The sequence below is a fragment of the Bufo bufo genome, chromosome 3 (assembly GCF_905171765.1).
Source record: "Bufo bufo chromosome 3, aBufBuf1.1, whole genome shotgun sequence".
Taxonomy (NCBI): Eukaryota; Metazoa; Chordata; class Amphibia; order Anura; family Bufonidae; genus Bufo; species Bufo bufo.
The window spans coordinates 319,374,031-319,396,151 of NC_053391.1; the positions used below are offsets into that span (position 1 = coordinate 319,374,031).

At 43.8% G+C, this 22,121-nt stretch overlaps 2 protein-coding genes across 3 annotated transcripts in view; one reads left to right on the plus strand and one right to left on the minus strand.

Annotated features, from left to right (window-relative positions):
* Positions 1-5,969: 5,969 nt before the first annotated feature.
* The window catches only part of SMPDL3B (sphingomyelin phosphodiesterase acid like 3B), a 123,227-nt gene continuing 107,075 nt past the window's right edge, over positions 5,970-22,121 (minus strand). For both annotated transcript variants that reach the window (XM_040424333.1, XM_040424334.1), the window contains exons 8-9: positions 11,656-11,789; positions 5,970-7,120 (exon numbers count right to left, since the gene is read on the minus strand). In XM_040424333.1, coding sequence (XP_040280267.1) covers positions 6,761-7,120; positions 11,656-11,789 — 494 coding nt within the window. In that variant the 3' untranslated portion in view covers positions 5,970-6,760. The remainder of the gene's footprint in view (positions 7,121-11,655; positions 11,790-22,121) is intronic.
* LOC120995251 (NADH dehydrogenase [ubiquinone] 1 alpha subcomplex subunit 3-like) lies at positions 14,398-14,811 on the plus strand. Its single transcript, XM_040424335.1, has one exon. The coding sequence runs from the start codon at positions 14,415-14,417 to the stop codon at positions 14,673-14,675; it is 261 nt and encodes an 86-aa protein (XP_040280269.1). The 5' UTR covers positions 14,398-14,414; the 3' UTR covers positions 14,676-14,811.

A 22,121-nucleotide genomic window follows, 5' to 3' on the forward strand; every position in this document is an offset into this window, starting at 1 on the left:
GCACACTAAGTGAGCACTTCCTGTCAGTCCGGCCGGGTACAGGAAACAAAAGCTCCTGTACCGCGGACCGAACAGCGCTCGGCCACGCTACACTAACAACAGCAGTAGCACAGGGCAGACACAGCAGGCTGCGCAGCACTGAGCCGGAGATTCTTTAGAGCGGCAAGCGTTTAGGAGGCACAGCATGAGGGGCGCCGCCGGCCGCCCGAACTTATATAACCAACTTTTTTTATTTTTTATTTTTTTACACCGCAAAAGGGCGCCCCCTGCTAGATGGCGCCCTAGGCGACTGCCTAAGTCGCCTTACTGGTGGCGCCGGCCCTGCTAAGAATTCCATTATTGATTCCACTACTAGGCACCAGAACTTATGGTCCGTGGTAGCGGAATCCATGACAGAATTCTCAGATAACCCGACCCAGAAATGGAGATGAGCGAATTTCCTATTTTAACATTCGTTCACGCTTCGTTTACTGGTAAAAGGTGATCTGCGTTATGGATTCCGTTACCACGGACCATAACGCAATTCTATGATGGAATGCCTTTAGAGGCATCCCGTTATTCATTCCATCATAATAGAAGTCTATGGGCTGCAAAATGAAGCTGGAGTCCTGTCCTGGCAGTGCACAAACGGTAATAAGGATTACTGTCTGTATACACTGGCAAGCGAGGACCAGGCTGTAATGGATGTCTGTCACTCCCTGACCTGTGCTGTCCCCAGCAGGCACGCTGCAGTAACATCATCACCACTGTTGGGCTGAGTAGAAGAATACACGGGCCAAAGATCATCCCCTGGCTGATATGCCCTCCTCTGAACCCAGCAGGCACGATGACGTCACCACTTCACGTCTGTCTGCTGGGGAGAGTGGGATATGCTCCATTCATCTGCGGGAATGGGGCTGAGTGAGTACTACACTTTTTTATTTTATTTTATTAACACCACAGGGGCTTTACTAATGTAAAGGGGAACACTACTATCAATAGGAACTAAGGGGGGCGTAACTACTGTGTCGGGGCACTAAGTGGACATATCTACTGTGTGGCTGGGGGGTTTGTATGGTGAGTGCGCACTGTCTTGACTAGCTGCAGGAGGGGAGGTGGCAGGAAGTTGCTTGGGGGGAGCGGGCTTGTTCAAAAATTTGCTATGGGGCCCAGCCTTTTCTAGTTACGCTCCTGCAAACGACTACAGACCCTGGATAAGACTTTTTAGTGTCCGTTTACAGTATGCGCACAGAAAGCTCCTAGCGCATTCTGTTAAGCGGACCCCTAAGCCTTCATACGCTGACACACACCAAAATGAGCGTATGAGCCCCTTGTTCACCAATAGCGCATCATAGAGCATCCCTCCTTTACGTCTCACAGTCTTTCAGCAACAATGAGCGATGTAATTCCCTAGTCTTTAATGCAATCTGATAGTAGGAAGCTTTAGAGGGCAGTGGGCCCCCATCACCTACCTGGCCACACTGCAGCTGCACAGGTTGCCCATACGGTAAGTCCGCACACCGGTAAATGGACACAAGAGAAGCAGTCTGAAACAAACCTAAGCTGTCCCACTCCAGACCAAGCCTCTCATATTAAGGGGGTATTCCAGTTTCATGATATTGATGGCTTATCCTCAGGATATCTGACCGGCTGGTTGAAGGGGCCGCGGCGCTTGTGTGAACGCAGCGTCCTCATTATTGTTTACCTGTATGCCCTTGATCCTTGATATTTATTGAGTGCATACGGTGGATTTTACACACACAGTTTTTTTACTTAAAGGGGTTGACCTAGATCGCTGTTACTAAGGTGAGATGTGGCCAGGAAACAGCAGAGAGGGCCGGTGCCCCGCTGTTTCCCTAGATCAGGCATCCTCAAACTGCGGCCCTCCAGCTGTTGCAAAACTACAACTCCCAGCATGCCTGAACAGCCTACAGGTATCAGCCTACAGCAGGGCATTGTGGGAGTTGTAGTTTTACAACAGCTGGAGGGCCGCAGTTTGAGGATGCCTGCCCTAGATTGCAGTGCTTGAGAGCTAAAGAAATAGCGTAGCACAGTAAGCCAAGCTGTTTCCCTAATTCCTGGCCACCTAGTCATCGCTGCTTATTCACATCTCAACTTACAGCGATATGAAACAACCCCCTTATAGGGAATCGTTCGGCTCCAAAACACCTCCCAAACTAGAATAAGCAATGTATGGTGTAAGTGATACCGAGTCTGGTTATGTAATTTTCATCTTCATACCAACTTGCATTTCGATGCTGTGCACCCACAAAAAAGCAGAAGCCTATTCAAAAACGCCACACATATAGAGTACAAAAAAGCATCTTTATTGAGTGTCCACAATTAGACATACACTATTAATATCAAAGACATTTCTAAAAAGATTGCAGATAGGTGCTATGATGGATAATGTACCCCACCAGCCTCAAAAATGGCAAATGTGATGTTATTACATACCACTTGTGCGATATTAATATAATATCATTGCACCTGTATAGTGAAGACTCCTACCACGGACATGCCGGGACTCTAGTATGATAGGCCTATGGCAGGAGTCTTCACTATACAGGTGCAATGATATTATATTAATAAGAAGGGAGGTTTATTCCTAATTGATTGGGGTATTTAAGGATCAGCATTGGATGTGGCAGACATGCCCCCAGAAGAAGCGCGGAAAAACGTACGTTGGGATTTCTCAAGCCCCCTCCAACTCTAAATCGTTATGTGTTTAACTGTTATGTGCTTTCCTTTTGTACTGTTGTAATGAGACCATGGTCCTTAGGACCGGATGATATACAGCTGCTCCTCTCCAATCTATGATCTTGATGTCTGAGTCTGATGAATTCTTTATTATATTGAGACAATTGTCTTACGCTGGGTTCACACCAGAGCGTACTGAACGTACGCTTTGTATGCGCGATTGTACGGGCGTTTACAATCGCGCCGCGGAGACAAGCGAACGCCCATTGTCGCGCGTTCCCAGAAGTCTATGTACGGGAACGCGCAACACTACGCCCCAAAGAAGCTCCTGAACTTCTTGGGGCGTCGGGCGTTTTACATTGCGATCGTACGCGCTGTAAAACGCCCAGGTGAGAACCATGCCGATAGGGAAGCATTGGTTTCTCCTTGTTGAGTGTTTTACAGCGCGTAGGAACGTGCTGTAAAACGCTCAGGTCTGAACCGGCTGTTAGTAATCTTAGTTTATAGATTGTTGGCCTCTGACCTCAGCCCTGTATGGGTACAGAGTATATGGGATATGCTTATGGCTTCAGCTTGTTGGATTCAGTACTACTAATATTGCACAAGTGGTATGTAATAACATCGCATTTGCCATTTTTGAGGCTGGTGGGGTATATTAGCCATCATAGCACCTATCTGCCTATCTGCAATGTTTGTATAACTGTCTTTGATATTTATAGTGTATGTCTATTTGTGGACACTCAATAAATATTTTTTTCTACTCTATATGTGTGGTGTTTTTGAATAGGCTTCAGATATGTTCCCCCACCGATCCTTTTGGTATCTTATATGTTTTTGGTTACCTCCCACAAAAAAGCAGTAGTCCTCTTCATGGGGGCACATGCACGGACTGCAAATAGTAGGTCCACAATATAGGGGCATTGGTCCTATCACAGATGTGCACCCATTGACCCAAGTGGGTCTGCAGTCCTTAAGATACGGAGCGGTGGCACGGATCAGAAGCACTACGAAGCACTTCTGTGGGTTTTCGGTCCATGCTTCCGCACACTGCAAAAAATAGAACATGTCCTATTTTTTTGCGGTGCGGAATGTCTCTTCGGATCGTGGACCCATTCAAGTCAATGGTTCCGCATCTGCAAATAGCGTGCACACGGACAGTGCCCGTGCAGTGCAGAGCGCTATTTGTAGTCCGCAGCACGGGCAAGGGGCACATGAGCCCTGATGTGCTTGAGCTCGCGAGTCCTCTGAATGCATATTACTGCTGGTTTGTCAGAGCACAGTGTCAGAATGCAAGTGAGTATAAAGATAAAAATTACATAATCGAAATCTGCATCATTTACACTATACACATCTGTTGATGCTGACAGATTTCTATTTATTTACCATATTCAATTATTTTCTGAAATTACATACAACGTTATACCACAAATAAGCAATGTGAACTTAACCCCTTCCCAACCAGTGTTGTAAATTTATGAGTTCATGACCATTGCTGTAATAGTACAGCGCGCTGATCAGGCGGGCAAAGGAGCTCTGCTTGCCCGATCAGCAGCAGGGGCCTGGTTATATCCGCCAGCTTTCCTGAAAACTCTGCTGCTTGTGGATTAACCCCTTAGGTGCTGCTGTCAATGCTGACTGCCAAATCTAAGGGGTTTGCAGAGGGAGGGTACTCCCTCTCTCAACCCATTGGCTCCCCGTGATGTGGTCGCCGATTGCCGATGCCTGACAAAGCAGCGCAAGGCCTTACAAAGGCCTCGGAGCATACCAGCTATTAGGCCTATGTATTGTAAAACAGATCAGAAGCTCAAAAGTTAAAGGGATTCTGTCATCAGAAATGAGCCCTATAAGCTAAACATATGGCGATGTCCCTTGTAAAACACTGAATCCCAAAGTGAGTTTATCAAATGCCCCTGTGGCTCTATATTTATAAAAAAGCGGTTTATATCACCTGTCAATCACTTCAAAATGTGTCCAAGGGGACGTCTCATGGTGAAAGGTGCCCGGCTGCAGCAATCTCGTTTAGGTGCCCAGCGCCGCCTTCTGAGCTGAAATCGCCGCCCTCTCTTTCATTCGATCCGCCTACCTCAGGTGACTAACCTTCCTTGTGCCCAGCCACGCCCGCCTGTGAAGGAGCCCAGCACCGCCTATGTCTCCTCCTTTCATCAACCGATAGATAGCCGTAATCTTGCGATGCGCAGTGCCGGTGTAGTGTTCTGTAACGGACCGTTTCAGCAGACAAGGGGTTAAAATCCGTTTAGGTGATATGCCCCTTTCTGAGCGACAGGCACAGCTACTGCAGAACACCAAACTCCCGAACTGGATACAAAATAGCACTCCAAACTGGAACCTCACGAATAGCTGCTAGCAGACGAACAGGAATCAGCTTACACTCCTGGCAATCAGTCTCCAACAGCATACAGTGGATCCCCCCAATAACGAGACAAGGCTCCGTGTTGAGGGTCAAGCAGTGGTCTGAAGTGATGGCACACCCAGCCTGGTTTTTATTACAGTTGTTGCAAATACAGGTCCGCCCACAGGGTTTTGAAATACAACCAATCAATATGTTACAACACATACAATGTAAGTACAGCAACCAATCGTTCACGCCCCTAGGGGACCAGAAGGGAGACTGCGACACAGGACAGATATGTAGCAATTCAGGATACAGACACAACACATCCCCACAATGCATCATGGTTTCCTCCTCTCTGTCCTGGAGACAACCGAGGAGCAATCCAATTATCTCTCAGGACAAAGGGAAATCGCCAATACACATGTGGGAACAACAGGACAGACATCACCATTTAAACACACAATGGCACAATGGGACAATAGAAACACACCCAGCATATTCCTCCCCTCTGTCTATCCACTCAACTATCTCCCAAGCTGACAAGCTATACTTATTATAAATTGTTACAACTTTGTGAGTTTACATTGTCCATACATATAACTTACATCAATTTAACCAGTATAACCTAGGGACAAACCTATCCAAAATTCACTTGAATAGGTTCAGGGGTTTAAAAGTTAGTATGGGCCATAATCCTGAGGCAAGAGGCCAGCAGCCAGGCCCCTCCAAAACCCAGTGGCGAGGTTGGTTTTGCCACATGTTCCTTCCCTGTGCTGGTATCAGCCTTATGGAAAGAACTGCGCATGCGCAGTGAGTGCCATATCTTCCTTAACTATGTTTCTGCATTAATTTTTGGTGTGTGGAGTTCACACTGAGATATTGAGCACCATCCCATCCCCATTGATTAGTAGAGCCACCCCATTCTGCCAATACAGGAATAGTTTAGTCAGCAAACATGGGATCACTTTTAATCGCTTGGTATGGCATACGATATGGTGAGCTCCATCATTCGGGTCCTGGCTATGGACCTTCTGTAAAGAGGGCATGCGCCATGACTGGGAGAAGGATTGTTTGCTCAGATGATCGCTGGCACCTTTTATACAGGCCTATTATTGGGAACAAGAGTTTCTACAAAAGCTTATCCCCGATAATAGCCCAAAATTGTCGGTATGTGTAAATGGACCATTACTTGTATTAAGCTAAATCTCTATGCCTCCTATTCCGGCTGTGTAGTGGTTTAGAAGAAGCCTGTCAGTATATGACATTTATCTGAATAGGGTTGTTTTGACAAGCGCTTTTTAGAAGACTGAAATGGGCTATGTCCAAATGTGACTGCAATGCTGTAGATGTGCCGTTGTGGATTCTTGTGAAGAAAATCTGCAGCATTGTACAGTACCTGCAAAGTGAATGAGTATGGGTATCTTCACACGTGGCACAAAAGTCCACCAGAAAATAGTCAGGTGCAGGTTTTTACATAGAAAAACACTGTGGTTCGGTTGACAGCTATGAAAGATGTATTGACACCTGTACAGTAAAAAAGTCAGTCCTGGGGTAGAGTTATGTGTTTGTTTCAGAAGAATATATATTATTAGAGCCATTCACCATAATATTTTACAAATTTACTCAAATTCAGTTTTTACATAGTGCCAAAAGCTTTATTAGCAAGGATTAAGAATAATCTGTCCCAAGAACTGTCTTCTATTTTGAACTGAGAGCTGTTTTGTGGGTTTACTTCAGAAAGAGACAGACGAGCATCATCATCATCGTTGCTATATGAGAGACAGGCTTTAAAGACGAGATACTGTTCTTTACACATTCATCGTACTTTGTGAAGTCCACTTCACGAATAGCACAAACATGATCAATTTTACAAGACTCCTCACAGGTTTCCAAATCATAGCTGACTGAGTTATATTCATAGTACTTTTGTAAAAAGCATTGGTCCTTAGATATTTTCTCCAATACTTTGTGCATAGACTGGGGAGAGCCATCTGGCACCAAAAATGCTTCTGTTAGACGATACTCCTTCTCCCATCTTGGAGATTCTATATTTGCAAATGTGAGGTTCAGGTAGTATGTGACCATATCCTGTAAACATAATGATGAGGACATTTAAATACATTTTCAACATCTTATATTTGACAAGGTGGCAACTGGTTATAACTTGGACAAATCCTACTTTTCCTTTCAGTTACAGAGAAACTATGGTTATTTGCGGAACTTTACTAGAAAGGAGGAAATAAAGCATCACCACCAAGCCACCCCAGCATCCTCTATGCACTTAGATTTCCTCATAGAGGTATCGCCAAAATTTTGTAAAGTTCCTCTAATTTAAAGTGGTTGTTGTTACCACATTCTAGCTTTATGTTGGCTAAAGTATTTCACAGGCCAATTCATAGTGGAAAGGTAACTGCACAGATATTTTTTAACATGTATGATATTGTATAATATATATATATATATTCTGGAAAGCAGCATGCACCGAACTTCCCAATAGATTCTAGTGCATCTCAATAAATTAGAATATCATTGATAAGTTAATTTAATTCAGTAATTCAATTCAAAAAGTGAAATATATATATTATAGATTCATTACATATAGAGTGATCTATTTCAAGCATTTACGGTGAGGAACAGAAGTATTTTAACACTCCGCGGTTTTGCAAGTTCTTTTACTTAGGGAGGGGTCTAAAATTCACATTGTAGGTGCATTCCCACTCAGACAGAATAAAAAATATAAAAAAATCAGGAAATCACATTGTATGATTTTTAAAGAATTTATTTGTCTTGCACTGCTGAACATAAGTATTTGAACACCTGAGAAACAGCAAGAATTCTGGCTCTCAAAGACCTCTTACTGTGCCTTTAAAAAGTCCACCTCTACTCCACTCATTAATCTAACTTAGTAGCACCTGTCTAAGCTCTTTAAAAACACCTGTCCACCCCGCAGTCAGTCAGACGTCAACTACTACCATGGGCCAGACCAAAGAGCTGTCAAAAGACACCAGAGACACAATTGTGGACCTCCACAAGGCTGGAAAGGGCTATGGGGCAATTGCCAAGCAGCTTGGTGAAAATAGATCAACTGTTGGAGCATTTGTTAGAAAATGGAAGAGACTAAAGTCAGTCTCCCTTGGACTGGGGCTCCATGCAAGATCTCACCTCGTGGGGTATCACTGATGAAAAGAAAGGTGAGGGATCAGCCCAGAACAGGTCAATGACCTGAAGAGAGCTGGGACCACAGTTTCAAAAGGTCACTGTCAGTAGAACACTACGCCATCATGTTTTCAAACCATGCATTGCACGGAAGGTTCCCCTGCTCAAGTCATTACATGTCCAGGCCCGTCTGAAGTTTGCCAATGACCATCTGGATGATCCAGAGGAGGCATGGGAGAAAGTCATGTGGTCAGATGAGACCAAAGTAGAACTTTTTGGTCTGAACTTTACTCGTCGTGTTTGGAGGAAAAAGAAGGATGAGTTGCATCCCAAGAACACCATCCTTACTGTGAAGCATGGGGGTGGTAACATCATGCTTTGGGGGTGATTTTCCGTGAAGAGAACAGGACGACTGCACTGTATTAAGGAGAGGATGAATGGGGTTATTTATTGTGAGATTTTGAGCAACAACCTCCCTCAGTCAGAGAATTGAAGATGAGTCGTGGCTGGGTCTTCCAACATGACAACGACCCAAAGCACACAGCCAGGATAACCAAGGAGTGGCTCCGTAAGAAGCATATCAGAAACTCCCTGTTGCTCAGCGACAGCCCCGAAAGCTGACAGATATAGAGGAGATCTGTGTGGAGGAGTGGGACAAAATCCCTGTTGCAGTGTGTGCAAACCTGGTCAAAAACTACAGGAAACGTTTGACCTCTGTAATTGCGAACAAAGGCTTCTGTACCAAATATTAACACTGATTTTCTCAGGTGTTCAAATGCTTATGTTCAGCAGTGCAAGACAAATACATTCTTTAAAAATCATGCAATGTGGTTTCCTGAATAATTTTTTATTTTTTTATTCTGTCTCTCAGAGTGGGAATGCACCTACAATGTGAATTTGAGACCCCTCCATGATTTCTAAGTAAGAGAACTTGCACAATCGCAGGGTGTTCAAATACTTCTGTTCCTCATTGTATTTCTCTTAATGTTGATGATTATGGCATACAGCTAATGAAAAACAATGAAGTAAGCAAATCAGAAAATTAGAATATTATGAAAAAGTTCAATATTGTAGATTCATGGTGTCACAATTAGCTAATCAACACAAAACACCTGCAAAGGTTTCCTAAGACTTTAAAGCCTTCAGTCTGGTTTAGTAGCTAAGACAGTAACCCGTCAGAGGGTGAATATACTCAGGTGGTATGAATCCAAATAGACTATTCACAGAGTACCACCCTAATTTAAAATGTAGCCTTTATTCAAAAAAAAACTGAAATAATAAATCAAAACAAATGTGAACAAGTAGATATAGTGATAAATATTCCACAATATGGGATGGGGTAGTACTGTAGTCAAGGTTTCGGTGGTAAAGTGGGGACCTTTCCCTCATACTCACCCTATGCTGTATAGCAGGCCTAGAGAACGGAAAGGCCGCCCCAATAGGGGCGATCCCGTGTTCAGGAACCTCCTAAAACCCTTGGATGGCCCTGAAGAAGAATTTTAGGGGCAACCTGGATAAGGTGCAGTAAAGCGGGTCTATTCAATGACCTTCTATAAATACTGAAAATAATAAATGCTGAGTACATCAAGATGGATAAATGCTGAATACATAACAATAAATGTACGCTCAGTGCAATTTCTGCAATGTTGGATTAAATTATTTGCTGAAAGGCACCTTCTTCTTGCAATGATCATAACATTCAAAGTATAGGTCCCTTCATCCCAACGCGTTTCACCCAATGCATTACGTGGGCTCCGCTCCGGGGAACCCTGACACCCCCTTCCGGAGGCAACAACAGATACGGGGGATGTCTAACAAACATGCTGGGCAACAAATACAACCAGACATGTAACAACGACTAGACATCAAACACCAACCCATACCAACAACACAACACATAGAAACATAATAGGAAGGGAAGGTGACACGGGGAAACAACCGGATGACATTGATGTCCCACTAGGTGTCCCTCACACTGGAAGATGGCAAATTCAGACCAGGAGCATAACTCCAGCACACACCAAGGCTGGAGTACAACTGACTCCTGGCCTCCAGCCACAGGTATAAGAAGCACCTAGTGACCACTCCCAAAAAGGTGGTTAACCCCCTCACGCACCAGCCAAGGAAGGAACAGGGGAAACAAAAGCAGATCACACACATGCCAATAACCACACGTTGCCCCTGCCAACGGCATGCACGGCAACGTGTCACGGTGCACCATACCGAGACCGTGAAACTGCCGTGACAGAGGGTAAGCCATAAAAGTCATTGCTAAAGAAGCTGGCTGTTCACAGTGTGCTGTATACAAGCATATTAATGGAGAGTTGAGTGGAAGGAAAAAGTGTGGTGGAAAAAGAAACACAAGCAACAGGGATAACTGTAGCCTTGAAAGGACTGTCAAGAAAAGGCCATTCAAGGATTTGAGGGAGATGGACTGTGGCTGGAGTCAAAAGCCACAACACACAGACATAGGACATGGGCTACAGCTGTCACATTCCTTGTATCAAGCCATTCATGACCCAGAGACAACGTCTGAAGCATCTTATCTGAGCTAAGGAGAAAAAGGACTGGGCTGTTGCTCAGTAGTCCAAAGTCCTGTTGTCAGATGAACGTAAATTTTACATTTCATTTGGAAATCAAGGTCCCAGAGTCTGGAGGAAGAGTATAGAGGCACACAATCCAAGTTGCTTGAGGTCCAGTGTGAAGTTTCCACAGACAGTGATGGTTTGAAGAGCTATCATGTCATCTGCTGGTGTTGGTCCACTATGTTATATCAAGTCCGAAGTCAGCGCAGCTGTCTACCAGGACATTTTAGAGCACTTCATGCTTCTCTCTACTGAGCTGAGAAGCTTTATGGAGATGCTGATGTAATTTTCCAGCAGGACTTGGCTCCTGCCTACACTGCCAAATTTACTAATAACTGGTTTAATAACCATGCTATTACTGTGCTTGATTGGCCAGCAAACTCACCTGACCATAGACCATAGAATCTATGGGGTATTGTCAAGAGGAAGATGAGACACACCAGACCCAATAACGGAGACAAGGTGAAGGCTGCTATAAAAGCAACCTGGGCGTCATTAACACCTCAGCAGTGCCACAGGCTGATTGCCTCCATACCACGCCGCATTGATGCAGTAATTAATGCAAAAGGAGCTCCCCCCAAGTACTGACTGTGTATACTGTACAGACTTTACTGTGTATACTGTACAGACTGTACAGACTTTTTACAGAAATAAACACTTAAAATAGATCACTCTGTGTGTAATGAACCTATACAACATATGAGTTTCACTTTTTGAATTGAATTACTGAAATAAATAAACTTTTTGGTGATATTCTAATTTCTTGAGATGAGCCTCTAGTTTAATCCATAGAAAATCCATTATGTAATTGTGTATGCTGTATCCAACAGCAACTAAGGAAATAGTAAATTCTAGTCTTGTGTATGTACAAAGACTACTTACTAGAACCTGAAGGTTTTTCCGGTCATACTCAAACACTCTGATTCCAGGATTGTTAGCTCCATTCGCTACTCCTGGTAAAGTAGTTTTCCAAGGAGATACTCCAGGTGCAATAAACATGCTGCCAATAGGATCACCTGGAATAAGAAAGTTTTGAAAATAAAAGCATATCTCCATACCGAAATTAATATTTTTTATTACTTGAGAATCACCACATCCCTGCATCAAAAAGTGTACAAACTTGTAGTTTCTGAAGAGAAAGGGTCTAGCAGGATAGGAACTAGATTTTTCTTGTTACAGTGTCTGCAAAAATCAGTGGAGTTCATAGCCTGGCATAAAAACACTTAGGGATGGCCATACGTTCAGGTTTCTACATGCAGTTTTGGAAGCCAACATCAGGACTGGATTATAAAAGAAGAATTTACTTCTGATTTTAGCCTCCAAAACTGCATCAGGAAATCTGACTGTGTGGCCATATCGTTAGTCTGGTCAAACACATACAACTATCTGCCAAAGGCTTGTTCAGCCAACAGCTGTCTCTCCCAACCCCTCCATACACATGCATGCTCAGCTCATCCAAACAGCCATGTTTCCTAAAGGTGGAGATAGCTGCTGCCAGATACCTTCAACAGCAGCATATCTTGCAGAGAACAAAAGGATCAGGCTTTTGAAATTCAACTATCCAACCCTTTAGTCCCCCAGCATATGTCATTAAGGGAGAGTTGGGGGGCCCCCATATGCAGTAGATGGCCTGCCAATCCAGCCTAAATGGCCACAATAAGAAATTATCACTTTTTATTTATTTTTTGTTAAAAAAATGGCTGTACTTTTTTTGAAAATGATAGTTATTAAGCACTACTTTGTACACCTGCCACATTTAGTACAAATAGTTGCTACTGTTCAGTGTATGAATAGCATCTGCTTAAAAAAGCAGCCCCTCAAAAAAGAAACAGCCTTTCTGTGGCAAATTCACATTAGCATTATGGCTTTGTGCAGGTGTCATGATAGGTATACTGAATCTGGATATATTTTGTGACAGATTTGTTCCAGATCTCACTGATGTACGATGGGTCCATTATAGGCTTCCATAAGTTTTTACCACATAGAATTGTGCATCATGCCATGCGATTCTGGCCATAATACAGCAAAAGAAACCTGGTGGAAAACAACGCATGGAACAGAGCCTTGTCTATAGACAGTGGACAGCTGCAGTGACAGCTCATTAAATCCCAAGTGAAATAGTTGGTGTGACAAGTTGCGAAATGTTATCTTCTGGTGTTGTCATAACCACATGCAATACAATATGCCTGTATCACAAGGGTAACTGTAAGCAGGAAAGATTTCTATGTATTTTGTTTATATGTTTGATCATTTTAAAGCTATGGAACGAAACGCAAAAGGACAGAATTATTAAGACCGATGTTCCACACGCTAGTCTTAAAAAAAGAAGTTGTTGGAGAGACTTTATCAAATCTATTAAAAGCCTAATAAAGCCTCCAAAATGCATAAATCTGATGCATTTTGGACTGTCCTAAACTCAGAAAATGTAATATATGCCTGCTATTAGCAGGTGTAGATTATTGCATGAGTCAACTGTCTAGTTAACCCCTTAAGCCACCATGATGTACCTGTACGTCATGGACTGCACTGACTTTTGTTCCGCATGTTTTGTTCCACACCCGTTCTGCATTTTTGCGGAACGGGTGCAGACCCATTCATTTCAATGTGTGCTGTCCGCATCCGTTGTTCCGTTCCGCGGCCCTGCAAAAAATATAGAGCATGTCCTATTCTTGTCCGTAATTGCTAACTGGCCCGGGTCCAATAAGGGTGGTCCGGGGCCGGTGACCGCTCTGATTGGCTAGTCCCTACAGATTAGCCAATCAGAGGATGGACCAGCCGGTATAAGGTTCTAATCCCCACATTTCATGACTGTGGGGATCAGATCCTTGTGAAATGTATAAAAATATTGTTTAATCCAACCCCCCCCCCCCCCCCCCCCCCAGAGTTCGCAAAATGTTGCCGGTCTCCCGCCTCCCTTTTCAGGATGGCTGGCCGTCGGCATCGGCCCCTCACCTGCTGTAACTTTTAGGATGGACGAGCGCCTACATAACACAATCGCCCCCCAAAAAAATATTACTTTCAGAAAATGACACAAAAACATTTTTATTTTTTAAATGCTTTTATTGTGTAAAACTGAAATAAATACCCCCCAAGGGCCCGCCCGATCAGTGCCGTAGCTGTACAGCACTGGGATTTGAAACACAGTACCCTATGGGTTAAGGTGAAAAATGGCTCAGTACTGAAGGAGTTAAAGGAGTTTCCAGGACCGGATCTTATTAATAAAAATGTTTTATGAGTAGAATCCAGTTGACTGTCAGTTTAAAAAAAATTAACCGCTTCTAGCCAGGGAACAGGACGTCCATATATGGCTGTTCCTGTAGTCCTTTGTAGACCACAGACTCTAATCACCCCCTGCTGAGATCACCTCACACCTCGGATAGCTTCAAAGGACAAATACCAGACCATGTGTCTCCTGGCCACTTTGAAACCACGAAAGTTAAACACATGCTAGTTGGCCCTTCCTTGCAGCCTGGTCAATTTACACATCAGAAGCAGAGAGAGCTGGGAGGGGGGAGCGCATAAGGAGAGACATGTGAACCGTGCTCTGAGAACCCCAAAAAGCATATTTGGGCTATATGGAATTATAACACAAAAATGTAGGTACACTCACTTCCGCTTCCGGTCGCAGGTCAGAGGGAAAGATGGCTGTGCTCTCTAGAGTGGGTGCATTCCTGAAAAATGCCTGGAATAAAGAACCTGTCATAACTGTGTCCGCTGGCATTGGAATTTTGGCTCTTGTACTCCCTTTTATCAGTCCTTACACCAAATGCGCCTCCATGTACAACCAAGTAGTACCGTATAACTACCCAGTCCCAGTTCGAGATGATGGGAACATGCCAGATATCCCCAGCCATCCCTCTGACAAAGTTGGGCCCAACTTGGATTGGCTGAAGAAGCTGTAATTCTGAAGACCCACTTGCAGTTTGTGTCCCATCGGGAATCTTCTATGGACTTCTTCTTGCTTTCACGTCTCATGGTCACACTTTGTGTCGTGTCAGCTAGTATTGCAGAAATATGAATAAATGATTCCTCTGGAGAGGTGATGTAAAAATGAAAAATATATATATATATATGTAGGTACACTCAAAATGCACCTCTCACCCAGAGGAACCGGGAGAGTCCAAACTTGGCAGCTCTGCGGTCTTCCCAGACTGGGAAATGGGTTACTAGTCATCTAGAGGGGAGAGAGGTGTGGTGTCATCCATGGAATCGTCCATAAATTCATTGGGGACCCAGCACGTGTGGCAAAGTTATGGGCCATTTTTTGTAAAATTAGGGAAAACTGGCCTGGCCAGCAGCAGGGAGGGCCGAACAAGCCCTCCCAAACCCCCCTTCAGGAACACCCACCGTGCAGCCCTTGGTCAGCGATTGGCTGGGCCTACCCCCCACAAAATGGGGCATAAAAGTCTGTGCGCAATGGGAGAGGGGAGCTTTTTGCTCTGTGGTCACATCGCCGATAGGCTGTCCGTTGGAACGTAAGTTTTGTGCCTGGATTTTGCTTAGGCAAAATCCAAGATAGTAATTTCTCTTTTTATCCCTGTTTATTTTCCACATGCTTCCCAGCTTGCTATTGTAATCTTTTTCTGTAAATTTTTGTATGCATTGTTTGTTTCACTTCTGTGTTACTTAAAGTAAAAGATATTCTCATATCTTTTCAATTGTCTCTCTCTTATCGCTTTAAGCCCCACTGCAACAAAGTACTTGTACGCCTTGAAGAGACCTACCTGTTTTTATAGTTGACTGATATGAGAGACATAACTGTTTTATGACTCGATTGGTGTTGTAGCGTGGTATCGGGGCTGATCTGTGAGTGGTCTGAACCCCTATCCCTACAATTACAGAGTCGTTCACTCACGAACGTGGTGGCAGCAGAAAATAAGGGGGGTCCAGGACTGACTCCCTGCTGGGGTGTTCTGGCGGTCATAAGTCTGATTTAAACGCGGGTGGTCGTGACAGCCTATACTCAGGATAGGGCATCAAGATCAGATCGGCTGCTTTGTTTTAGCTTCTGCCCAAGTACAAGCTGGAACTGTACAGCTCTGTACATTGTGCAGTAGACAGAGCTGGTAATTTTAGTTCACTTACAAGCACAAGCATATACTGCATAAATTTACTATACATAGCATAAACACAGCATACACAGCTCGTAATTCACCACCTTTCATTTGTTACATCAGGGAGATTCCTACATATAGAATATGTTAGGTGATGCAATTACATTTTTAACATTTGCTGCCCGTAAGTATTCTATTCTGTATCACACCCTCAAAAATAAAGATATACTTCACACCAAACCCCAAAGTGTATTCAGACTCAACTCCCAGAATAAATATAGACTCAAGACCACGAAATAGTCACCAAAATAAAAACAGATCCCAGAGAATACCATAGACTATAGACTCACACTAGCGTTATTCATTTCCGATAACGGAGAAGAACTGATCAGCTTTATCCTAATGCATTCTGAATGGAGAGCAATCCGTTCAGGATGTCTTCAGTCTTTATGCCTTTTCAGGACGGAGATAATACCACAGCATGCTGCCGTTTGATCTCCGTCCAAAATTCCGGAACATTTTTTCTCATTGAAATGCATTAATGCCGGATCCGGCCCCGAGTGTTCTGTCAAAACGGATCCGGCATTGCGGTCTGCGCATGCTCAGACCGCAAAAAATGTGAAAAAAAATAAATCCCGGATCTGTTTTTCCGGATGACACCGGAGATACGGATCCGGCATTTCAATGCATTTGTCATACGGATCAGGATCCTGATTCGTCTGACAAATGCCATCAGTTTGCATATGTTTTGACGTATCCGGCAGGCAGTTCCATCGACGGAACTGCCTGCCGGAATCCTCTGCCGCAAGTGTGAAAGTACCCTAAATCAATACAAACCCCATACTAGACCTAGACCTTATACAGTCTTCAGACCCTATTGTACTGTGTCCCAGCCTCTGCTGTGTCGCAATTATGTTTGTGTCCTGAGGACAGATTGTAAATAAGCTACTTTCAGACCCCAGAAAGAAGTTTTACTGTGTTTGCAATAGTGTTATTGTGCATTGCAAAAGTGTTACTAACAAGTGTAATATATATAAATATATATTGCAACACTAATACAGGAATAATTGGTGGAAAGGAGGTATATTTGCCCAAGATTCCTCTCCTATGTGAAGTAGCAGGTGAAAGCCTCTCACCTGTGAGGTATTGAATGAAGCAGCACAGAGGGTGGGGATATAACAGAGCCAGGAGGTCAGTCAGTCTCTCTGCCTGGGGACACAGAAAGTCTGTGTGTGTGTGTGTGTCTTCAACCTTATAAACAAACCTGTCTACAAGTCAGCTTAAGGGCTTATTCAGACGGCCGTATGAATGGATCCGCATCCGTTCCATAATTTTGCAGAACAGGTGTGGACCCATTCATTCCAATGGGAGTGTAAAAGATGTGGACAGCACACCGCTTGCTGTCCGCATTCGTGGTTCCATTCCACGGCCCCTCAAAGAAAGATAAAGCATGTCCTATTCTTGTCCGCAATCACGGACAAGAATAGACATTTTCTGTTATAGTTGCGGCCATGTGCGTGTAGCTGGCCAGCTAAGACCTGTCCTAGGTTGCTAGTATAGCTTATATGTGTATACAGCTAAACCTTCCAATAACCTTAATACAGTTCCTATGTTTATGTGTTAAAGACAAAAGCAGAGTTATTTACTGTGACATCATGTTTTGGATGTTATATAACTTATATTTTGTGTTAACAGAAGCAGAAAAAGATAATATTCCTTTAAGATTCATTTTGTAATGTAGTGTAAGGTAAGCTCAGTGACACAGCAGAAACAACAGAAAGCATAGTGTTAATCTGTTGTTGCTGGGCAGAAGTCTAGACCAATCACAGCCAGCTTCTCACACAGCAAGAGTTTTCACCAATCAGAGCCAGCCTCACTCACAGCCTGTCTGGGAATTCCCTCAGCTCTTGCTGCTAGAATCATTATTCACCAGAGACAGGAGCTGAAGAGACATTCACTCCACTGAGGGCTGAGTTTTATGGGAACAAGATGCCAAAATAGGTAGTTAAAACTGTTATATAATGTTCATATTGTTAGTATTGTGATTAGAACTGTATACTGAACCAGTTATATATGTGTTTACTTACAGTTCCACCATATGCAACCATACAATTGCAAACTACAAAGTTCACAATTCAAATTCAATTGCAAATACAATTGCAAATACAAATTGCAAGCTACAAATTGCAAGCATTCAGATTACATATTGCAATACAAATTGCATACAACCATACCAGATCATTCTCAACCAATCTGCGAAGTCACTGCTAACTGCATACTGCAAGTGAACTATTAGTTAGACCTCAGATATACCTCTTAGAGAGATCATAAAGTGCTTAAATAACTTAAAGTGACAGTACAGATCCTGAAGAGAAAAATATATCCACCATTTTTGTTGAATGACAAGATTGAACAGTTGAACCACCATCTTATGCATACCGCCATTTTATGAATTTTTATGCAACACGTGTTTTGTACATGGACTATCTGCTGCGGAGGCGGCAGTGTTATATGAAGCAAAGTTGAAGTTAATAAAGAAGTTATTTCATGCATTTGGTGTGCTCTTTAAACCTGCTGTTTCCATAGAACAGCGCTAGAGGAATTATAGAGTAATAGACAGTCTGGTTAGACTAAAAGTTAAAGATATCAAAATTCTTCTAATGCCACAGCGCAAAAGGCACTTCATAGTGCTGCACCTCCACAGTGCGGTTCTCAAATTGCGGAACTCACACTGCCGCTATCCGTGTTTTGTGGATCCGCAAAACACTATGGTCTTGTGAATGTAACCTAATTATAATATATATATAATTTTTTTTTTTTATCATTTACATTTTAAATATAACAAAAAAGAAAAAGTGCCCAAAGCAAAACTTTTGGCACCCTGCCCTGCATGGTTAGTACCTAGTAGCACCCCCTTTGGCAAGTATCACAGCCTTTTAAATGCTTTTTGTAGCCAGCCAAGAGTCTTTCAATTCTTGTTTGTGGGATTTTCATCCATTCTTCCTTGCAAAAGTCTTCCAGTTCTGTGAGATTCCTGGGCTGTCTTGCATGCACTGCTCTTGAGGTCTATCCACCGATTTTTTGTGATGTTCAGATCAGGGGAATGTGAGGGCCATTGTAAAACCTTCAGCTTGCGCCTTTTGAGGTAGTCTATTGTGGATTCTGAGGTGTGTTTAGGATCATTATCCATTTCTAGAAGCCATCCTATTTTCAACTTCAGCTTTTTTACAGTTGCTGTTATGTTTGCTTCCAGAATTTGCAGGAATTTCATTAAATCTATTCCAGTGGCGTTGCTAGGGCTGGTTTCACCCGGTGTGGTATATGGGGGCTATGGTGGTGCTACTGCCGTAGGGGGGGCATCCGTTAGCTCAGTAGACCCTTCCCCCTAGCAGTCAGAGCCTGGTCTCAGGAGGGGCACTTCCAGATTATTTTCTGTCCGCTGCCACAAAACAATGGTGCTTATAGAACAGACTACACAGTGTAGAGGTATACTGTATATTGTGTGGCACAGTGTATGGTATGTATGCTATATGTGTATAACATAGACATATTTCACATGAAAAATTACAATCACATGGCTTAGCCCTTGGGGATCTCAGACACCACTTCAACACTTTGGCTTGGGGGCTCGGTGGAGCTGATGTGTTTTATCCTAATGAGAAAGATTTCATAATAAAGATTTGGAGAAGGGGCAGAGGGATAGCAGAGCAGGGAGAGGCTAGTGGTGCCACTAGGGGGTTATACCATGGGGGAGTAATAAAGCCCACCATAATGCCCTGCTCCCCCAGTAGAAATAATTCTCCTTTTAATGTGACAGTGCAAAAAATACCCCCTTGTAATGCCCCCAGTTGAGCTAATGTCTCCATAGTGCCCCCATAATGTGCCAGTATAAAATACCCCTATATAGTGCCCCCAGTAAATTCCCCAATAGTGCTCTTCTCCCCCCTTCCTGCTAGTGCCCCCCATAATGTACCAGTATAAAATGCCCCATATATAGCGCCCCAGTAGATGCCCTCAGTGTCCCGTCTCTGATAGGCTGCCGGCCTAGTGCCCCCATATAATGTTCCAGTAAGTGTCCCCATAGATGCCCCCCATCATGTGCCAGCATCAAGTGCCTCTCTCCTCCCCCCTACATGTCCCAGTATCATAGTGCCATCTCGCCCCCCCCCCCAAAGTGCCAGTATCATAGTGCCATCTCTCCCCCCATGTCCCAGTATCATAGTGCCATCTCTCCCCCCCCAAAAGTTCCAATATCAAGTGCCTCTCTCCTTCCCACCTCCCATGTGCCAGTATCATAGTGCCAACCCCCCCATGTGCCAGTATCATAGTGCCAACCCCCCCCATGTGCCAGTATCATAGTGCCAACCCCCCATGGGCCAGTATCAAGTGCCAAACCCCCCCCCATTTGCCAGTATCAAGTGCCTCTCCCCCCCATGTCCCAGTATCATAGTGCCATCTCCCCCCCCCCCCCAAAAGTGACAGTATCAAGTGCCTCTCTCCCCCCCATGTGCCAGTATCATAGTGCCATCCCCCCCCCCCCCCCATCTACCTTCTGTATCAGAGGCAAGGCACTTAACCACACAGCTATAAGAGCTGCATAGCCACTGACTGAAAAAATATGAGACTTCTACTGTAGACTCGTTTATAGCTTTGATAGCTAGTGTACATCCATACACATGACAGCTGCCCCAGCGCACTCAGCCTGCTATATCTCTATATAGGATAGCTGCCCCAGCACACCCAGCTCTGCTACATCTATACACATGACAGCTGCCCCAGCACACTCAGATCTGCTACATCTATACACATGACAGCTGCCCCAGCACACTCAGCCCTGCTATATCTCTATATATCTATCTACTGTATAGTAATACTTAGAGATATATAGATATAGCAGAGCTGAGTGTGCAGGGGCAGCTGTCATGTGTATAGATGTAGCAGAGCTGGGTGTGCTGGGGAAGCTGTCATATATAGAGATATAGTAGAGCTGAGTGTGCTGGGGCAGCTGTCGTGTATTAGATATAACAGAGCTGGGTGTGTTGGGGCAGCTGTCATGTGTATAGATGTACACTGGCTATAACAGCACCCTCCGCACCCCCCTCGCAACACCACTGATCTATTCTTTCCTCTACCTGTGAAATGTTCCCTTGGCTGCAACACAACCTCAAAGCATTATTGATCCACCCCCATGCTTAATAGTTGGATATAATAGGCATTCTTTTCATGAAATTCTGGGCCCTTTTTTTCTCCAAACATACCTTTGCTCATTGTGGTCAAAGAGTTCTATTTTAACGTCATCGGTCCACAGGACTAGTTTCTAAAATGCATCAGGCTTTTTTAGATGTTCTTTTGTAAACTTCTGACGGTGAATTTTGTGGTGAGGGTACAGGAGAGGTTTTCTTCTGATGACTCTTCCATGAAGGCAATATTTGTGCAGGTCACCGAACAGTAGAACAATTTAACACAACTCCAGAGTCTGCTAAATATTTTGCAGTGAAACAGGGGTTCTGATTTGCCTTTGTAGCATTCCTATAAGCAGCTGTTTCTGAAAATTTTCTAGGTCCTCTCCTCCTCCACTGTTCCTGTTAAATGCCATTTCATAATTACATTTCGAACTGAGGAAATGGCAACCTGAAAATGCCTTGCTATCTTATAGCCTTCTAATTTGTGGGCCTCAACCATTTTCATTTTCAGAGTGTTAGACAGCTGCTTAGAAAAACCCATGGCTGCTGTTTTTGGGACAAGGTTAGAGGAGTCTGGGTATTTATAAAGCTTTGAAATTTACATCACCTGGCCTTTCCAATGATTGTGAACAATCCTTATCCAGGGGCGGACTTGGAACATAAAGTGGCCTTCAAAAAAAAAATGGCTATGTTGAACTGGGGGGGGTGCAATAAAAGTAGGCAGGGTCAGCAATACCATAGCGCAAAATACCATCAAATCAGAACCATATACCACAGTGCAGCATGATGTATTTCCCAAAAAGCTGTCTCCTTGTAGTGGCCATCAATAGCTGCCATTTTCTGTCCTTTCTCCAGTAGTCTCTCGGTAATTGGATTCCAGCTCACCCGCCTTTTCTTGCAAGGTGCACGGATATAAAGGATGAAGCCTTGTTATAATAGGTTGAAAGGAAGGAAATCCGGTACTCAAAATTGATGAAGTCGTAGGTTCCTTTATTTGGTCATATGATGTATCAGGTACAGAGGTACAGAATGATTAATAACCAGTGATGCCCTTGTCAGTGTACGCGTTTCAAACGACAACGTTCTTATTCATGACTGAGGAGTGTTCTAG

What these genes read in the sequence shown, in the direction of transcription:
- LOC120995251 (XM_040424335.1), top strand. Translation starts at nt 14,415, where the DNA reads ATGGCTGTGCTCTCTAGAGTGGGTGCATTCCTGAAAAATGCCTGGAAT.